Here is a 20,525-nt window from a genome sequence, read left to right as displayed (position 1 = left end):
AACTCCATGCTTCTAATGCAGGGGGCACGGCCAAATAAATAAAATAGATAACCAACAAGGACTTATTGTATAGCATAGGGAACTCTGCTCAATACTCTGTAATAACCTAAATGGGAAAAAAAATTGAAACAGTATAGATACACGTATATGTATAACTGAATCACTCTGCTGTACACTTTGAACTAACACAGCATTGTTAACAGACTATACTCCAATATAAAATTAAAAAAATTTTAAATAAATAAAACAAATAAATAATTTTTTTAAAAAGGATGAAAAAGAAAAATGATATATTAGGTAGCATGTTGCTGCCTCTGCCACAGGTGGTGGGACTGAAATTAAGTAAACCATATAGGGGTTATTATAATTCTTTTTTTTTTTTCCCCTAGTTTTGGCCACACTGCTTGGCATGCAAGGTCTTTGTTCCCGCACCAGGGATTGAACCCTGTGACCCCTGCAGTGGAAGCACCACTGGACTGCCAAGGAACTCCCAGGGGTTATTACAACTCGGATGAGAGATAATTTAATTTTTTTCCAGCTTTGTTGAGATATAATTGATGTATAACATTGTGTAAGTTTAAGATATACAGTGTGATGATTTGATACATGGATATATTAAGAAATGATTTCCACTGTAAGGCTGGTTAAGACATCCATTGCCTCATATAATTACCTTTTCTTTTAATGTATGTGTGGTAAGAATATTTAAGATCTACTTTCTTAGCAAATTTCAAGTATGCCGTACGCTATTGTTAACTATTGTCTTTACAACTGCCACTCACAGCCCCCAAAAAGCAGGGGATGGGGGTGCAGAGAGTGATAGCTGCTCCAAAATTTCCATATAGGACAAGCTAAGGGAGGAGTCAGAGGCTGGACTTAAGGCTTCATTTATACAGTAAGCACATTGTTATTACTCAGATTTTAATTTACAAATAAAAATAGCAGTTTTCCTTAAGAACTTTTAGTCACACGTTGACCATCTTAAAGACTGTTATTATTTTTTATTATTGCTGCCTACTACTGTTTTACTTGTGGTAGTTAAGGGGAAGCCTAGTGAAGATTAATGGGGATTCAAGTCTCCATTTCCCCCACCAGCCCTTCAGAAGGTTAACAACTTCCTATGGCCGTAACTCTCAGGAGAGGATAGGACTACTTTTACTTCTACCCTGTTTCCCCCAGTGCTTTCTTGCATTAAAGGCTGTACCACCCTTCCTGCAGCGGATTGCCCACTCTAACGTTTCTCTGTCTTGCCAAGTCCAGAGGCGGACTGCCATTCCGACCTCTCCACACTCTCCCTTAGTGGTTTCCCCTTTTGCCAACCCCTGCCTCACTCTAAAAACCCGCAGGAAGCCTATTCCTCCGCTGTACGGAATAGATACGCCTCCAAGATGGCGACCCGCACGCAGAAGTACCATGGGTGCAGCCATGTTCTCTGCCCAACAGCGCCTCTCAGGGAACTGCACAACGTCCCTAGCAACGTCTCTTCGCCTTGTTGACTGTTGGCTGAATGTACCGTCTAATATAATTTAGAGCATGCGCAATACCAAATGTCCGTAAGGGGCGGTGCTAGAGGTCCGACTGGAAGCGGAAGTGGCCCTCGGAGGCTTATTTGCAGCTTGTGTCAGGAGCATCTTCGCACTTGAAATTCCGAGAGGTCTCTGAGGTGATTTTTGTTGGTCTTGATTAGGAATTCTGTGGAATCAGTGATGGAAGGCTTGTCCGTGGAGTTAGTGATGGTGGTTTAGGGATTCAGTGGTGGGGGGGTGGGGTCTGTGGCGTCCGTCGATTAGTGTCACACAGGTCAGTGATAGGATTCCGGGCAATGATGAATATCTTTGTGATGAATGATTGGGATTTGGGGGCCCAGTGATGGGAGTCAGTGGTCAGTGATAAGGCCTGGGGCGTCAGCATGAGGCACTATGGGGTCTGTGATGAGCTTGCTTTCTAAATATTCACAAGCATTTTCTTTATTGCTCACATCTCAGTGTTTGGGTTTTTGCTTTTGTCTTTTTTTGAATTTCAGTTAATTGTTTTCTTTGGCCCATGGATTATTTACAAGGGCATTCTGTATTTCAAATTATACCTCTGGGTGATGCTGTAAGTGTAAAAATTGCTTATGGCCCAGTTCAGGGTCAGTTTTCATAAATGTCACATCTATTATGTAAAAACAGTATGTGTTCTTTATTAATTGCATTGTGTTGTTTCATATAGATTGTATTATACATATTATCTTCTCTGCTTAATTAATTACCGAGAAAGGTAAACTCACACTGGAAAGGTTATTTGTCCACTTGCCCTACCTTCTACCAGTTTCTGCTTTATATATTTGAAAATATTATTAGGAACAGTTATGTGTATTTTTAATAATAGATATAACTAAATAACTCAAAAGATATAGTAATTTAAGCTTCCACCAGCAATTTATAAAAGAGCTCACTTTCCCAAATACTTTCCAGCATTTTTTTTTAAAGTTTTTGTCATTCTGAGAGAAAATTATATCTAATTGCTCTAATGCATTTTCCTGTTAGAAAGTTGGCATCTTTTTGGTTAATTGCTATCTAAATTTCCTTTTCTGTGAATTTTCATGTCCTTTGTGCTTTTTTTTCTTGGCATTTTTTTTCTATTTGATTGCTAGATTTTTTTTTTTCTTTAACCATTAGGGATACCCTGTAATCACATATTGAAAACATTTTATATGTCTTCACTTTTATTTTTAAGGTGTATTTTAACATATAATTAGGAAATATCTAATTAGAAATATTTGTTTTTCTTTTATAGTTTCTGGGTTTTCTCTCATGTATAATAAGATCCCACCTACTCCACCAGAATGTTATACAAATGTATACTCCTAAAATTTATTTTAATATTCTATGAGGTTTTAAAAATATATATATACTTAAAATATTTTCTCCTGTTGGAATTCAGTCTAATGTATAGTATGTGATGGGGATCTAGTTTGTTTTGTTCCAGGTGGATGGCAAGTTATGTCATCACCATGTATGAAACAAATGTCTTGTGTACACAGTTGAATGTCACATTTGTCAACATACATAAATCAGTATTGTCTGGTCAGTTGTTTTATTTGCTTTGACTATATTGTTTTTTATATTAAGTTTTAATATCTAATAGTGCATGGTAATTGCTGATATTTATGGCATGCTTCTTGTGTTCCAGGGAGGTGTTGAGTACTTTACAAGCATCATCTCATTTAATTTTCATAACTCTTTGAGGTGGGCACTTTCATTCTCATTTTTGAAACTAAGGGTAAAATAACTTCATTTTCTCAAAGCTGAAAAGTAGCAGAGCAGCAATTCAAATCTTCAGTAATATTACTCCATATCTCATGTTTTTTCCCACATTTTACCATGACTAATAACCTATCACAGGTTTTGTTAAACTTTTTGTTAAACCACAGCACTGGTTCTCAAAGTGTGGTTCCTGAAAGATTGGTGTTTGCATCACCTGGGTACTAGTTAGAAATGAAAATTCTTGGGCCCTACTATAATCTGAATGTTTGTTCTCCCCAAATTCATATGTTGAAATCCTAACACCCAAAAGTATGGTACATGTATTAGAAGATGGGGCCTTTGGGAAATGATTAGGTCATGAAAGTAGAACCCTGATGAATAGGATTAGTGCCGTTGTAAAAGAGACCCCACAGAGCTCCCTAGCCCCTTACACCACGTGAAGACACAGCTAGAAGGTGCTGGCTCTGAACCAGGACGAGGGCCTTCATCAAAACGTGATCATGCTGGCACCTTGATCTTGGACTTCCCAGCTTCCAGAACTGTGAGCAGTAAATTTCTGTGGTTTGTAAGCTACCCATTTTGCTATTTTGTTAGAGCAACCCAGATAGTGTGAGACAGGCCCTACTCTAGACCTACTGAATCAGAAACTGTGGGAGTGTGAGGATTTTTAACTGTATTTTAGCAAACCCTCTAGGTGAGTCAAATGTACACTCAAGTTTGAGAACCACTGTTTTGTGGTGTCTAGCTCCGGAAACTACACCTTGGAGTTCCCTGAAAATGTTTATGTGATGAGTGACCATGTGGACATTATCTTTCCAGGAAGCCCCTGGGCCAGATCTTCCTCCAGACTCCACCTCACCTCTCCTCAGCAGCTCTGCTTGAGTTTACAGATGTCCACCAAACTTTAGACTCCTAAGAGAATAAAGATTGAGACCCAGCATGATCATGACAGCTAATTGGACCTCTCCCCAGAAATCCTGGGGCCTGGCTCCAGAGGAACATGGCGGCTTATGTGAGGTGAGGAGGAGGAATCCCAGGGGCTGGGAATTCATTCTGAAAGTAGTTAGATCTTTACAACAAAGTTTTGGGTAAAGATGATATCTAAAATTATTCCCAATCTTGTTTCTGGTGTTTGTTTTATTTTGTTTACCATGTTAACCTTGATGCCCAAACCAGTCAGACAGTAAAAGAACTGAAAATTATAAACATAGATTCAGAAATCAAAACAATGCTCAAAAATAACCTAGAAAAATAACTTATCTTAGAGAAATAAAATTTAAAATCTAGATGAAATGGGTGAATTTCTAGGAACATATTAAATTTCCCATCAAATCTGTTTTACCATTTACCACATTTTCACTTGTGGATGTTACTTAAAAAATTCTACTTTTAATAAAATTAGGATTGCACCTTTGGAGAGATTTATTTGCATTGATTTTATTCTGCTTTTGAAATGTTAACTTTGTGTGTATGTGCAAATTTTGTTTAATATTTCTGAATGTTACAAAGCCACATGAATGTTTCCAGATATAGACTTTGCTATCAGTAAGATATGTAGTTAGGAGGTTTTTACAGTGTGGGTTATTTTTTCCACTTTATCTCCTGGAGCTGAGAGATATTATTTAAAGTTTCCCACCAGGAGTTTCTATCTCTATTCGCCTGTAGTTTCTGTTTATAAATTTTGATGCTATGTAATTTGGTGCAGTGATAGTAATGACATGTCGAGTTCATTTTGGATTGTGACCTTGTCATGTTTAATATTTTTTTCTCTAGAATTCAGCTGTCTGATATTAAGATAGAGGCTCTTATTTCCTTTCTGTCAGCATATCCAAATATGCCTTTTACTTATCCTCTTACTGTCAGTCTTTGGAATCCTTGTGCATTTCTCTGTACAGCAGTGGAAAGATGCTTCTTATGTTATACTTGTGATGTGGATGCTTCTTGTATGTATCTTTCACTGTATACTCTGTATTTTTGCTTTTGTGTCTGTGTCATTCTGGTAATTTGGAGGGTTTATATTCTTTTTTGTTTGGTTAGTTCTCTTAGTGTCACCTATGTCACATTAACTTTTTGAACTGAATCTTTTAATCTCTTAGACAATATCTATTAAATTTGTACTGTGAATGATGATAAAGAGTTCTATACTACTACTTCAGGAATTCTTTTGTTTGTTGGATACTTTTATTATACTATTTTTTTTCTATTTTACTTTAAAAGTCCTTATTTTCATTTCATGTTGCTCACTTGTCTTAATCTGCTGTTGCCACTTTTTGTGTTTTCACAGAATTTTTTATTGCTTTCAGAGAGACCTTCATTTCTGTGCTTTTTCTTTCTTTTTCACTTCTTTACTGAGTTCTGCCACTTTTTTTTTCCAAAAATTTAAATAACCATTTTCTTAACCTGTCTTTCCATTGTTTCTTCCTTAAACTCTTATACCTCTATTTATTTTATTAAGTAGTTGGTTGTTTTAGTGAAGTCCTTGAATTCATGGTGAATGTATTTTCTTTTATTGTGTGGCAGTTTATTTCTAGCATGTTCCTTTTAATCTCTCTTTTTTTCATTCATTCTTTTTGCTTATTGTATCGTTCTACGTTAGGAGATTTTTATTGTTATCTTTGAGTAAGGAGATTTTTCCTGGACAGATTGTTTATAAGAACCTCATTTGGTACGGAGTCAAAGCTACAAATATGACATCTTCTTGATTCCCCATTTGATTCTTGATAACATAGGGTTCAGGGGCCAGGATTGTGAACATACAAGTGTATGAAAGAGAAAAATTAGAGCATATGTATTCTTTCCAAGTATATAAGAACATTTTCAAAGAAATGACAATGTTCTAAGCCCCATAAACAGAATCAACACATCACAAAGAAGGAAACTATAATCTCTGAACACAGTTAGATGAAGAAATAAAAAAGATTTCAAGCATCATAATTTTAGACATTAAAAACTACAAGTATCTTTAATACTTATCTTTAATACTTTCTCTGTCCTGTCCTTCCTGCATGCTCATTCCCTCCCCTGAATTCAGTGACCTGCTCTGTATATACAACTCCTGAATCATCATCTCCATACTAGCTCTCTATCCTGACTAGTGTCCATCCTTGTATATGTCTTATTACCTAAATCTCAATATGTACAAAATTTATTATCTCTTGTCTTCTTCTCCCAGCCTCCTCTTCTAGTCCTTAAATTCATCTGTGACCTCAGAATCTACAGCAACACAAAACTGATAACTGAGGGCTGAGTCCTTTTTCTCACTTCACACTCAGTATCAGTTTTACCTCCTTAATAATTAATATCAATCTCTTCTATAGCCTTACTACAGCCTTACTTTAGGTAAGTAAGAAATTTGTGTTCTTTTACATGAATTGTGCAGTGGTTCTTATGACTTATTTTCTGGTCTTGCCCATTTCAAAATGCTCTATTTTGAGAGTAAACTTTCAATATATTTTTTTAACTTTTTGTTTATTTTGAAACAATTATAGATTCAGAGGGCATGCAGAATATAGTACAGAGAATTCTGCCATAAATTCCAGTTTATTGTGGTGCATAATTCTTTTTATTCATTGCTAGATTCAATTTGCCAGTATTTCATTTAGGATGTTTGCATCTAAGTTCACAGGAGTTATTGGTCTGTAGTTTCCTTTTTGGTACTGTCTTTGTACTGTTTTGGTATCAGGCCCCCCAAAATTAGTTGGAAAGTGTTTCCTCCTCTTTTATTTTCTGGATGGGATTGTGTAAAAATGAGACTAACTCTTCTTTACAAGTTTAGTAGAATTCTCTAGTGAAATGATCTTGGCACTCCTCTGCCGATCCAGTAGTTAAGACTCCCAGCTTCCACTGCAAGGGGCACAGGTTCTTTCCCCGGTCAGGGAACTAAGATCCCGTGTGCTGCTTGGTGTGGCAAAAAAAAACCAAACCAAAACAAAACAAAACTATCTGGGCCTGGAGATTTTTTTTTTTCAGGAGCTTTTAAATTATTATTTTAATTTAATTTGATGATTATGGGATTATCAGCTTATCTATTTCATAATGTTGAGTTTTGGTAGTTTGTGGTTTTTGAGGAATTGGCCCATTTCTTCTAAGTTGCTGACTATTAGCATAGATTTTTTGCATTCCCTTTTTTTTTCTTTTAATGGCTGCCAGATCTGTAATGGTACTCCTGTTGCATTCCTGACATTGGTGATTTGTATCTTTTAATCTTTGTCAGTCTGGTTGATTACTAGATCAGTCAGCAAGGTTTATCAATTTTATTGATTTTTTTTCCAAAATAAATACATTGTGTTTTATTGGTTTTTCTCGTTTTTTTTTTTTAATTTTTGTTTTCCGTTTCATCAATACCTGCTCTTTATTGTCTTCTTTTTTCTGCTTGCTTTGTGTTTATTTTGTTTTTCTTTTTCTAGTTTCTTGAAGTAGGAATTTAGATTATTGATTTGAGAACTTTCCCCTTTCTTTTTTTTAAAAATTGATATGTAATTGACATATAGCATATTATTTTCAGGTACACAACATTATTCAATATTTATATATATTGTGAAATGATCACCACAATAAATCTAGTTATGATTCATCACCACACATAGATACAATTTTTTTTTTCTTGTGTTGAGAACCTTCAAGATCTCTCTAGCAACTTTCATATATACAATCCAGTATTAACTATAGTTACAGTTACCATGCTGTACATTACATCCCCATGACTTATTTTATACCTGGAAATGTGTACTTTTGACCATCTTCACCCATTTTTGCCCAACCCCTGCCTCTAGCAACCATTAGTCTGTTCTCTGTATCTATGATTTCAGTTGTTGTGTTTTTTGATGTTCCACATAAAAGTGAGATCATACAGTATTTGTCCATCTTTTTCTGACTTATTTCACTTAGTATAATGCCCTTGAGGTCCATCCATGCTGTCAAAAATGGCAAGATTTCCTTCTTTGTTATGGCTGAATGATGTTCCAATGCATATAAATATCACATTTTCTTTATCCATTCACCCATCATAGGACACTTAGGTTGCTTTCACGTCTTGGTTACTATAGATAATGTTGCAGTGAATGTGGGGATGTGTATATCTTTTCAAGTTAATATTTTCATTTCCTTTGGATAAATACTCAGAAGTGGAATTGCTAGATCATATGGCAGTTCTATTTTTAATTTTTTGAAGAACTTCCATAGCATTTTCCATAGTAGTTGCACCAATTTACGTTCTTCTGGTAGTGCGCAAGGATTCCCTTGTCTCCACCTCTTTGCCAGCACTTGTTATTTCTTGGCTTTGTGGGTTTTTGTTGTTGTTGTTTTGGGTTGTTTGGTTTTTTGTTTTTTTTTTCCGATAATAGCCATTCTGACGGGTATAAGTTCATACCTTATTGTGAATTTGACTTGTATTTCCCTGATCATTAGTGACACTGAGCATGTTTTCATGTATCTGTTGTCAATCTGTATATTTTCTTTGGAAAAACATCTTATTCAGATCCTCTGCCCATTTTTTATTTGGATTGTTTCTCCTTTTCTATAAATTTCCCTTTCAGCATCCCACAGATTTTGATATGTTGTATTTTCACTTTCTTTCAGTTCTATGTATGTTCTAAATTTCTTTTGAGGATTTTTCTTTGACTTGTAGGTTATTTAGAAGTGTGTCAGCTAATTTCCAGATATTTTGTGACTTTCCAGGTAGCTTTTGTTATTATTTTCTAACATAATTCCTTTGGAGATTTTTCTGTTGTCTTTCTGTTATTGATTTTTAGTTTGATTCCATTATTTTCAGAGAACATACTTCATATTATTTCATTTCTTTCCAGGTTGTTGAGATTTGTTTCACAGCCTAGGATATGGTCTGTGTTGGTCATTGTTTTATGGATGCTTGAAAAGAATGTGTATTCTTCTGTTGTTGGTTGGAGTATTCTATAAATATTGATGAGATTCTGTTGTTTGTTTTTCTATATCATTGATAATACCATGTCTATTATTTCTATAATTTGCTGAGTGTGGACTGTTCAAGCCTCTTTAAATCCCTTTTTTAAGTGTTTATGACTCCATGTGGAAATAGCCATTCCTTCAATTATGCGTTTCCAGATTAGATTTTTTTACTATAGAAGATTATGTTTTTTAAAAAACATTTTATTATAAAAAAATGTAAATGTATTCAAGAGTAAAGGAAATAGTATAAGGAGCCCTTGTATCTATTGTATCTATCACTCAGCTTTATTAGTCATCAACATTCTGTCATTCTTATACCATCTAAAACTACCCTCCTCTCTAGCTGCTGGATTATTTTAAAGTAAATCCCCAAAACTATTTTATCTGTGAATACTTTGATGTATATCTCTAAGAGATGAGAATTCTTTTTTTCTTCCTTTTTGTTTAATATAACCATTAACCCATTATCACACTTAAAACGTAATATCAGTAATTCCTAGATATCATCTAATACCCAGTTACTATTTGAATTTCTGTAAACATTCCATAAATATATTTTTAATGTTGGTTTGCTTTAATTAAGAGCCAAACAAGGTCCACAAGTTGCTTTTGGTTAGTATGATTCTGAACTCTTTTAATAAAGAAAAGATTCCCCTCCATATTTTTTCTGTTGTCATTTATTTTTCAAAGAAACAGGTCATTCGCTGCCTTCTGGATTTAGCTCATGTTTTGGTCTTGATATTGTTCAGCATATCCCTTTATACTTCATGTTACCTGTGAATGATTTGTTGAATCTGGAGGCTTAATGAGATTTAAGCTGTATTTTTCTTTATATTTGAGAAAAATACTTAATGGGTGGTATAATGAAATTAATTACTATATCATGTCAGGAGACACATAATACCTGGTTCTCTCTCTTTTTGTGATGTTAAAATTGATGAGTGGATGCTGATGTTATTAGCTGACTCATCCGTTTTAAAATTCTCTTTAGCCTTTCGGCAGAAACAGTCGAGCAACCCTTAATGATTATTGTCTAAATCCATTATTTCATTAGGAGCTATGAAATGATGTTATTCTAATTCTATCCTAACTTCTTCATCTGTTAGCTAGAAATCATTTTGTAAGGAACTGTTCCTCATCATTTATTTGGTTATTCTGCAATACAGATCTTATACAAATTTTTTAATCTAAATCTGATTACCTTAATTACCTTTACTTAAAGTGGAAAATTCACACTTGTTCTATGAGCAAACTGTTTTCCCCATAACCACCCTCCTGGTGTGTCATGCAGACTTCTCTTCATTTACATAGAGCTATTTTCTGTTCTCTAAACTCATCATGTATTTTCCTGTATCCACACCTTTGCTTTTGTCTTTTCTGGGAAATGACCTCGCTCACCCCCCATTCTGTCTTACACTTCTCATCTTCCAACTTAAATTCCTCAACTAATATAAATTTACACCCCCATGTAAAATGTATTTTTCCTTTTTGGGGACCTCAGTGTGTTCCATATAGAGATTTACTTTTTGCCACTTTAGTGAACTTGTGTCTTCTTTTTCTTTTAAAATGTGGGTCTTGTTTATTTTCCAAGTCTTTTAAGTTGCTGGAAGATTAGAAACATAAATAATTCATTTTTGTGTTCCCAGAGATAGCATAATGGCTGGTCCTAGATTGCTCAAAAATTGTATCATGGGTCATACATCCAGTTGGTAGAAGACTACAGGAGAGCCTATTTCATCTTCAGTTTTGAAAAACGAGTAATTGATCATAGTATAGAACAGTAGCAGAAATTCTTTATTGGATTTCTCTCTTCCATAAAATATTACATAAAATTAGATATTTAATATATACCCTATATGAAATACCATTTTTTAAAAGTTCATGGATTACACAGGTGTCTGCATTTGTCAGAACTTCACATGGTACTCTGAGGATTTGTGCATTTTGTTGTATGTAAGGCTTACCTTAAAAAAACATAAAAAATGTTATATTCTACTTAATGATTTGCATTTTGAAGTATTTAGGAGGAAGGGTACTGGCATCTGTAGTTTACTTTGAAATGCACAAAAAAGTAAGATGGACTGAGATAGGTAAACGTGTCGTAAAACAAATAGAGTAAAATGTTAGTGATAGATTCTAAGTGGTGGTTATATAGGTTTTCACTATACAATTATTTTAAATTTTCTGTATGTTTGTAAGATTTCATAATAAAATATTAGGGAAATGGGGAGTGAGTTTTTAAAAAGAGGAGGTAAATTAATAGCAACAAAACCTAAGTTCCATATTCCTAAGTGTAGTTTCTCCATCCTCCAAAGTTAACTATTCATGCTGAACAGGAATGTACCCTTACAGGGATCAGTGTCCTTCAGGGATGTGGCTGTAGATTTCAGCAGAGAGGAGTGGCAGCAACTAGACCTTGATCAGAAAAACCTGTACCGGGATGTGATGCTGGAGACCTATAGCCACCTGCTCTCAGTAGGTAAGCACAGTTACGTGAGTGTCTGAGAGAAGGCCCCACTGAGAGTGTTTTATTCTCAGTTGCTGAATGTTGTGAGACACCTTTCTTATATGATGGTTTTTGTCCTTGGTTTGTCTAGGATTCTTTATCCCTTTGGGGCACTCTGAATTTTACAGTTGACCCTTGAACAGCACAGGGGTTAGAGGTGCAGACCCCCTTCACAGTTGAAAATTCCCATATAACTTTTGACTTTTCAAACACTTAACTACTAATAGTCTACTGTTGACTTGAAGGCTTACCAATAACATAAATAGTCGATTAACGTACATTTTGTGTGTTATATGCGTTATGTACTGTATTCTTACAATAAAGTAAGCTAGAGAAAAGAAAATGTTAAGAAAATCATAAGGTAGAGAAAAATACATTTACAGTACTGTACTGTATTTATTAATACCATAAGTTTACGTCATCTATAAGGTGAATCATCTGTCAATGCCTACATCAATATTGTCTTAAATGATACTGTAGATGTTATATATATTACAAGACTAGACATCAAAAATGGAAAGATAATGTGAAAAAGAAATTCATATTTATTTACAGATGTAATGAATGATTCATGCATTGATAATGAAGCAGCAGCAATATGATTGCTTTATGGTAGCCTGGTATAATTGATGTGATGGTTTCACAGTAACCTAGCCTATACACTAATGAATAAAGTGTTATAACATTTTTGTGGCATAGAGTATTACAGTCATATTCATAATACAGTATTGGAAATATTGTTACATTAAGAAAAAACCACTTACCTATGATGATGGTTGATACCCAGTTTCTCCAGTTACGAGAGAGGTGTACTATACAGTAATGCAGTTCTTGGAAAGCAAAATCATAAAACAGTAAGACGTTTAACACATCGTTAATTTTATATTAACTATCACTCACCTTATGCCTATGTAAAGATATGCTGTCCACTTCAATACAAGTCTTGTACATGGTGTTCTACCTGATGTGTGCTTAGGCAATGATGATAATGATGCCACAGAAACTCCTCATACAGTTCTTGTCATACAGTTATTAGATTTTCACAGGAAGACACACACACACATAACAGATAAGTTTACTAACTGTACAGCACAATGATTACTGCTTTTTAAGTGGAAGTGGATCATCATAAAGGTCTTCATCCTTGTCGTCTCCACATTGAGCAGGCTGAGGAGGGGGTGGAAGAAAAGGAGTTGGTTTTGCTGTCTTGGGTGGCAGAGGCAGAAGAAGTGGGGGAGGTGGAAGAGGGGAGGCAGGAGATGCAGGCACACTTGGTGTAACTTTACGGAAATACATCATAATTTCTGTCTAACTTTTTTGCCTTTTCATTTCTCTAAAAATGTTTCTATACCTTACCAATTCTTCTTCCACCATTTGCTTTAGTTTCAGTGTGCATATCATGGAAAGGTCCATGTGGTAAAAGAATTCAAAGGCAGTCTTAAGTAATCTGAACCCTTCTGCCAGACTGTCTAATATCAGTATGTTTTCTGGCACTGCTTCTTCTATGTTTTCTTCCTAATTATCTGGCACTGGTTCAGAAGCCCCCATATTCATCAAGCCTCTGGTGTGATGTGTGTTAGCTCTTGAATTTCTCCAAGATCCATATCTTCAAATCCTCCACACACTCACCCCCACCTTTTTCTGCCTTATTCACAATGTCTTTCATGATTTCCCTGATTTGCTCTGTAGTAAATCCTATGAAGTCACACACAACCTCTGGACACAGTTTCTCTGACGGGAATTCATTGTTTCAGGTTTGATGGCTTTCATGGCTTTTTCTGTAACAACAATGGCATCTTCAGTGATGTAATCCTTCCAGCTTTTCATGATGTTCTGTCTATCAAGGTTCTCTTCCATAGTGTTGACAATCCTTTCCGTAGACTACCATGTGTAATAAGCCTTAATGGTCCTTGTGACCCCCTGATCTAGGGACTGAATTAGAGATGTGTTTTGGGAGTAAGTAGACCACTTCGATGCCTTTGATGTTGAACTCATGGGGTCCTGGGTGGCCAGCAGCATTGTCCAACATCAAAAGAACTTTTATTTTTTTTAAGATTTTTTTTGATGTGGATCATTTTTAAAGTCTTTATTGAATTTGTTACAATATTGCCTTATGTTTTGGTTTTTTGGCCACCAGGCATGTGGGATCTTAGCTCCCCAACTAGGAATCGAACCTGCACCACCTACACTAGAATGCAAAGTCTTAAGCACTGGACCACCAGGGAAGTCCCCCAAAAGAACTTTAAAAGGCAGTCCCTTATTGGCTAGGTACTTCCTAACTTCAGGGATGAAGCATCAATGGAACCAATCCAGAAAGAAGGTTCTTGTTGTTTAGGCCTTCTTATTTTTACAACTAAAAGACTGGCAGCTGGTGTTTATCTTTTCCCTTCAAGGCTTGGGGGTTAGCAGCTTTATAGATAAGGGTTGTCCTGATCATAAACTCAGCTGCACTCACACAAAACAGGGGAGTTGTTAGGATTTAAGTTCCTGTCTTAATTCCTAGTGCTCACTTCTCTTCCTTAGTCCTATGTGGCTTTTCTTCTTTTCCAGAATAGGGCACTTTCATCTGCATTAAAAACTAGTTCAGGTAGCTATCCTTTCTCCTCCATGATTTTCTTAAAAATTTATTTTGGCTGTGCCAGGTCTTAGTTGTGGCACATGGGATCTTTAGTTGCAGCATGCGGGGTCTTTTAGTTGCATCTGCGGGCTCTTAGTTGTGGCATGCACGTGAGATCTAGATCCCCGACCAGGGATCAAACCTGGGCCCCCTGCATTGGCAGCGCAGAATCTTACCCACTGGACCACTAGGGAAGTTCCTTAATGATTTTTTTAATGGAATCTAGGAACTCATCTGCTGCCTTTTGGGCAGCATAAGCTACTTCTCCTGTTAACTTTTTTTAAAAGCCAAGCCTCTTTCTAAAATTATCAAACCATCCTTTACTGGCATTAAATCCTCTATCTTTAGGGCCTTCACCTTCCTTTTGCTTTAAACTATCGTATAATGACTTTGCTTTTTCTCAAATCATATTAGAGTCTATAGGTATGCTTTTCTAATAGCAATCCTGCACCCACATAAAAACTATATTTTTAATACAAGATCAGAAAAAGTGTTTCTCAAAAAGTGCAAGGTTTTTGTGTCTTCTGGTGTAGCTACAACAATGCTTCATGAGTTTCTTTTTCTTTTTTTACAATGGTCATTACACTGAATTCATTTATCTTGAAATGGCAGACCTCAATCAAGCAATTCAAGTTTTTCTTGTAATATCATGACTTTTCTTTGTTCTTGGGAACATTTCCAGCATCACTAGCGCACTTAGTATGGGTCCCCTCATGTTATTCAAGGTTTGTGCTATGCATTGAACACAAAAAATACATGAGAACCCAGAGAGATTACTCTTTACTGCTGTACGCAATTTACTGGAGAGAGGGACTGCTCGTGAGGTGATGATTAAGGCATTTTAAGTGAATATTCACAGCATTTGAGCTCACTGCAGTAGCAACAGGAGGTGGCTACAAAATTATTAGAGTAGTACAATATATACTACAGTTAATTTTATGCAGTTATGATTTAATACTGCATCTTTACATTTGTTTACATTTCTTTCAACTGTGAATGGTGTCATGTACAGTCTGTAAGTTTTTGTGTGCATAAGTGTTGATAAACTTTAACTTTTTACAATAGATATGTGTATATTTTATGTAGTAAATGATAAAATATACTAATATCTATATATATTTTATGCAGTCATGACATACTGAACTTAAAAAAAAATCTTTTGATATTTCTAGGCTATGCAGTTTGAGTTTTTTCAAATTGTCACAGATCTCCAAAAGATTTTCCAATATTTTCAATAAAATCCATGTATAAGTGGACCCGTGCAGTTCAAAGCCCTGTTGTTCAAGGGTTAACTATACTCTGTTTTCAGAGACACACCGTTACTTTCCTGAAGAACAAAGCCTCATGGAACAACAACAAGACTTTATTGATTGGGCTCTGAAACACAATTAACTGGACCCAGACCTTTTATCATTTCTCATGAACAGGGTATCAAGTTCCTAAAACAGAGGTTTTCATGTTGGAGCAAGGAAAGACGCCATGGGCATTGGAGAGTGAGAGCCCATGTCAGAGCTGTCCAGGTGAGTGAGTGTGACCCAGACTGATGGGTGACACGGGAGTAAATCTGGGTGACTCTTCTAGATGGTTTTGACTTTTTTTTGGTATTATTTGAGAACCCTTGATGTTGGCCTCTCAGATAACTAGACTAAATGCCTTCTGCAAAAATGCCTTTGTCATTTCTAACTGTCTTTCTTCCTTGGCTTTTTGGCTTTGGGATCACATGCCAATCTGCCTCATTAAATACTTTCTTTTTTTCATGGTTATGCTCCTTTTCTCTAACATTCTTTTTTCTTTCTGCCTTTCCCATTGTCTGAGATTCATTCTTTATCCAGCTATTCATGGATTTGCTTTCTTTAAAAGTTACTGCAGAAAAAAAAAAAAGTTACTGCATGTCACACACTCCCACTCCTGCTAGTCCTCTTTCATTTCTTTCTTTCTCATTGTGAGATGCTTTGGAACTTTATCTCCAATCATGCTCTCTTCCTATTTTCTCCATAGTCACTGACTTAAGATTTCTCACTTTCCCATTCCCTATGCCTTTCATCCAACTGATGACTTAGGGGCCGCTTAACCTTTAGGAGTACCTTTCTGACTTCCTTCCAAAGTTGCTTGAGACTTCACACTGACTGAGGGCTCTCTGCCTGGTTGGCTGATTTTTGAAATTCCTTTATTTATATACTTCACATGGTGAGGTTTGAGTTTAATCATGTCTTCATTCAGGACACGCTATCATCATCAGTATAAGTAAGGATTCTCTATTATTTTATTTTTTCTATTCTTTTTTCCTTCTTTTCCCCATACTCTTCTCACTTCCGATCATAGGCAATTTTTTATATGATAGAAACGTATTTTTAAGTTCACACATGTTCTTTTAAAATTTAAGATGACTTGGGCTATGTATTATTAGTTTATATAAGTGTTATTGTGCTATATATCTTGCTCTTTGCCTTTTTTCACTTCTGGGCATGGTGCATTGAGTTCATAAAGTTTATTTTCTAAATAAACTGAACTGTATCCCAGAATGTTTCCTATCACCACCATCACCAAGTATTCTCAGCCAGTGATTCACACTCACCCTTTTCACTTGTGTTCAACCTGGATGAACCATATGACCCTCTCCTCTTGCCTCTGCTAGCTGCTCTTGGAGCTAAAATCATCTCCTCATTCCCCTTTGAGAAGGAGAGTTCGGGTTTCAAACCTTACAGGAGAGAATTTCTGAAAAAGCTTCTTTCTACGTTGAGAGGAAAGGTGATGCTACAAGTGATGTTTTGTTGTATTTTATTCTAGAAGAATGGTGGCAGACTGATGACCAGATAGAGAACTATCAGCAAAGAGAAAACAAATCTTTAAGAGATGTTGCTTTCATCAAGAAAATATTGACTATAAAGAGGGATTATGAATATAAGGACATTAGAAAAATAATTCATGTGAGCCAAAGCATTACTTCCCCAAAGAGACCTCATCAATATGACTTATATGGAAGTGCTTTTAGCCATAATGTAGATTTACACAGTTGTAATAGAAACAGTGCATCAAAGAACATTAATAAGATTACTGAATATGGTAAAATTTCTTCCTATACTAAGCATGAGTGTACTCCAACAGGAGAGAAATTATGGGACCGTAATCAATGTGGAAAAATACTCAGCCATAAACAAGTACCCTCTCAACATCAGAAAATTCATACTAGGGCAAAATCTTATGAATGTGTTGAATTTGGAAATATCTTCACCCAGAAGTCACAACTCAAGATACATCTGAAAGTGCATACAGGAGAGAAGCTCTATGTATGTATTGACTGTGGGAAGGCTTTTGTACAGAAACCAGAATTCCTTACACATCAGAGAACTCATACTAGAGAGAAGCCCTATAAGTGCAGTGAATGTGGGAAAGCCTTCTTCCAAGTATCTTCTCTTTTCAGGCATCAGAGAATTCATACTGGAGAGAAACTCTATGAATGCAGTGAATGTGGGAAAGGCTTCTCTTATAACTCAGATCTTAGTATACATCAGAAAATTCATACTGGAGAGAGACACCATGAGTGCAGTGATTGTGGCAAAGCATTCACACAAAAGTCCACACTCAAGATGCATCAGAAAATTCATACAGGTGAGAGATCCTATATATGTATTGAATGTGGACAGGCCTTCATCCAGAAGACACACTTGATTGCACACCGAAGAATTCATACTGGAGAAAAACCATATGAATGCAGTAACTGTGGGAAGTCCTTCATTTCCAAGTCACAACTGCAGGTACATCAACGAACTCACACAAGAATGAAACCATCTATATGCAATGAATATGGGAAGGTTTTTAACAATAGTTCCAATCTCAATACACATAAGAAAGTTCAGATTAGAGAGAAGTCCTCCGTATGTACTGAATGTGGTAAGGCTTTTACCTACAGGTCAGAGTTAATTATACATCAGAGAATTCACACCGGAGAAAAACCTTATGAATGCAGTGATTGTGGAAAAGCCTTCACCCAGAAGTCAGCACTCACAGTGCATCAGAGAATTCATACAGGAGAAAAATCATATATATGCATGAAATGTGGACTAGCCTTCATCCAGAAGGCACACTTGATTGCCCATCAAATAATTCATACAGGAGAGAAACCTTATAAATGTGGTCACTGTGGGAAATCCTTTACTTCCAAGTCACAGCTCCATGTGCATAAACGAATTCACACAGGAGAGAAACCCTATACGTGCACTAAATGTGGGAAGGCATTCACCAACAGGTCAAATCTCATTACACATCAGAAAACTCATACAGGAGAGAAATCCTATATATGTTCTAAATGTGGCAAGGCCTTCACACAAAGGTCAGATTTGATTACACATCAGAGAATTCATACTGGGGAGAAACCTTATGAATGCAGTACCTGTGGGAAAGCCTTCACCCAGAAGTCACATCTCAATATACACCAGAAAATTCACACTGGAGAGAGACAGTATGAATGCCATGAATGCGGGAAAGCCTTCAACCAGAAATCAATACTCATTGTGCATCAGAAAATTCATACAGGAGAGAAACCCTATGTATGCACTGAGTGTGGAAGAGCCTTCATCCGGAAGTCAAACTTTATTACTCATCAGAGAATTCATACTGGGGAGAAACCTTATGAATGTAGTGATTGTGGGAAATCCTTCACCTCCAAATCTCAGCTCCTGGTGCATCAACCAATTCACACAGGAGAAAAGCCATATGTGTGTGCTGTATGTGGGAAAGCCTTTAGTGGCAGGTCAAATCTCAGTAAACACCAGAAAACTCATACTGGAGAAAAGCCCTACATCTGTTCTGAATGTGGGAAGACCTTCAGACAAAAGTCAGAACTGATTATACATCATAGGATTCATACTGGAGAGAAACCTTATGAATGCAGTGACTGTGGTAAATCGTTCACTAAGAAATCACAGCTCCAAGTGCATCAACGAATTCACACAGGAGAGAAGCCTTATGTGTGTGCGGAGTGTGGGAAGGCCTTCACTGACAGGTCAAATTTGAATAAACACCAGACAACGCACACTGGAGACAAACCCTACAAGTGTGTAGTCTGTGGGAAAGGCTTTGTTCAGAAATCAGTGCTCAATGTGCATCAGAGTATTCATACTTGAAACAGTCTGAGAAAACTTCAGTGAGATGAGATTTGATTGTACATTTTGGAATTCATGCAGCAGAAAAATATGAAAAATATGCATATTATCATAAGTAGAAATGCTCCATCAGAATGTCACACATTACAGTACAGAAGAGGACCTCTGAAAGGGCCCTGAATGAGAAGACCCCTTCCCACATTGTCACCAGCCTCTGTAAACGTTGGGGCATTCATACTGAGAAGGAACTTTGTCAGTTTGGTACATTAGAAGAAGCCTTCTCATGAAAACTGTAATGGAACACTGTTATCAAGTTCTGTACTGGAAACATTATGTGAAGTCCTGTTAATGATAATCCTGTTTACTGTGGAATAGGTAACATGCCAACAAGTTGAATGGAAGAACAACATTATATATACGATAATGATAAACCCTAAGTTCTGTGAGATATTTGTTGCAGAACACACTGTCTAACAGAATTTTGGGTGTCATTCTTCTGTTGAATCTAACATGGTCTTGCATATCCAAGCCCCCATTGCATATTTTTATCAAGAAAGAGATGCCACAATAAAGAAAATTATTTATGTATATGGACATAAACTTCAGAGTGTATGTTGACTACTCCATTATCCTTTAGCACCATGAATGTAACCCTCCCTTTGTTAGCCACCAGTGGAGTGTCTGCAACTTTCATACAGCACATTGTCTTCTGACCCCTATAATTGCATTATGACTGCCCATTCATGCTAAACACCATGTCTGGTGACTGCCATTATCTCCCAGACTTACTGATGCTTAATTAGCCCCCAGCATAGTGCCCTGTGTGCTCCCACTACCTTCAGGAAAGCTGAAGTAAGAATGTTCAAGTCACATCAGTCAGTTCTTCACTTCAATCTCTTTTCCTGTCATAGTTCTTCCAGCTCATTTGCCTTCCTTAATGACTTGACCTTTATGACAGTAATGAATCAATAACTCATTAAAACAAACCCCGACATACCTCCACTGTCTTCTCTCTATCCATCTTCATTCCATGAGCTCCACAAGGACCTTCTCCCCTATGTGCCTCAAACACATCAGTTTAGGTTCATGCCTCAGGGCCTTTGCATTTGCACTGCTCTCTTCAAAGAGCA

At 36.3% G+C, this 20,525-nt stretch overlaps 1 protein-coding gene across 7 annotated transcripts; it reads left to right on the top strand.

Annotated features, from left to right (window-relative positions):
• Positions 1-1,560: 1,560 nt before the first annotated feature.
• Positions 1,561-20,306, top strand: LOC130838788 (zinc finger protein 585A-like). Of its 7 annotated transcripts, XM_057712306.1 has the most exons (6): positions 1,649-1,663; positions 3,175-3,230; positions 4,068-4,265; positions 11,523-11,649; positions 15,721-15,813; positions 17,081-20,306. In XM_057712306.1, the coding sequence occupies exons 3-6, from the start codon at positions 4,188-4,190 to the stop codon at positions 19,414-19,416; spliced, it is 2,634 nt and encodes an 877-aa protein (XP_057568289.1). In that variant the 5' UTR covers positions 1,649-1,663; positions 3,175-3,230; positions 4,068-4,187; the 3' UTR covers positions 19,417-20,306. The 7 variants fall into 7 exon arrangements, with proteins under 7 accessions (XP_057568288.1, XP_057568292.1, XP_057568290.1 ...); XM_057712305.1 differs by lacking the exon at positions 3,175-3,230 and having other exon boundaries at positions 1,561-1,663; XM_057712307.1 differs by lacking the exon at positions 3,175-3,230 and having other exon boundaries at positions 1,626-1,654.
• Positions 20,307-20,525: the final 219 nt, after the last annotated feature.

The sequence above is a fragment of the Hippopotamus amphibius genome, chromosome 16, assembly GCF_030028045.1.
Source record: "Hippopotamus amphibius kiboko isolate mHipAmp2 chromosome 16, mHipAmp2.hap2, whole genome shotgun sequence".
Classification (NCBI taxonomy): domain Eukaryota; kingdom Metazoa; phylum Chordata; class Mammalia; order Artiodactyla; family Hippopotamidae; genus Hippopotamus; species Hippopotamus amphibius.
The sequence above is the reverse complement of the archived record's forward strand: the minus strand, read 5'-3'. Positions and strand labels throughout refer to the sequence as shown.

Bases quoted from the DNA above. Each gene is read 5' to 3' on its own strand.
- LOC130838788 (XM_057712305.1), top strand. From the start codon at position 4,188: ATGATCATGACAGCTAATTGGACCTCTCCCCAGAAATCCTGGGGCCTG. The intron at 4,266-11,522 runs GTGAGGAGGAGG...GTACCCTTACAG, and splicing joins AACATGGCGGCTTATGTGAG to GGATCAGTGTCCTTCAGGGA. The intron at 11,650-15,720 runs GTAAGCACAGTT...TCTCATGAACAG, and splicing joins TAGCCACCTGCTCTCAGTAG to GGTATCAAGTTCCTAAAACA.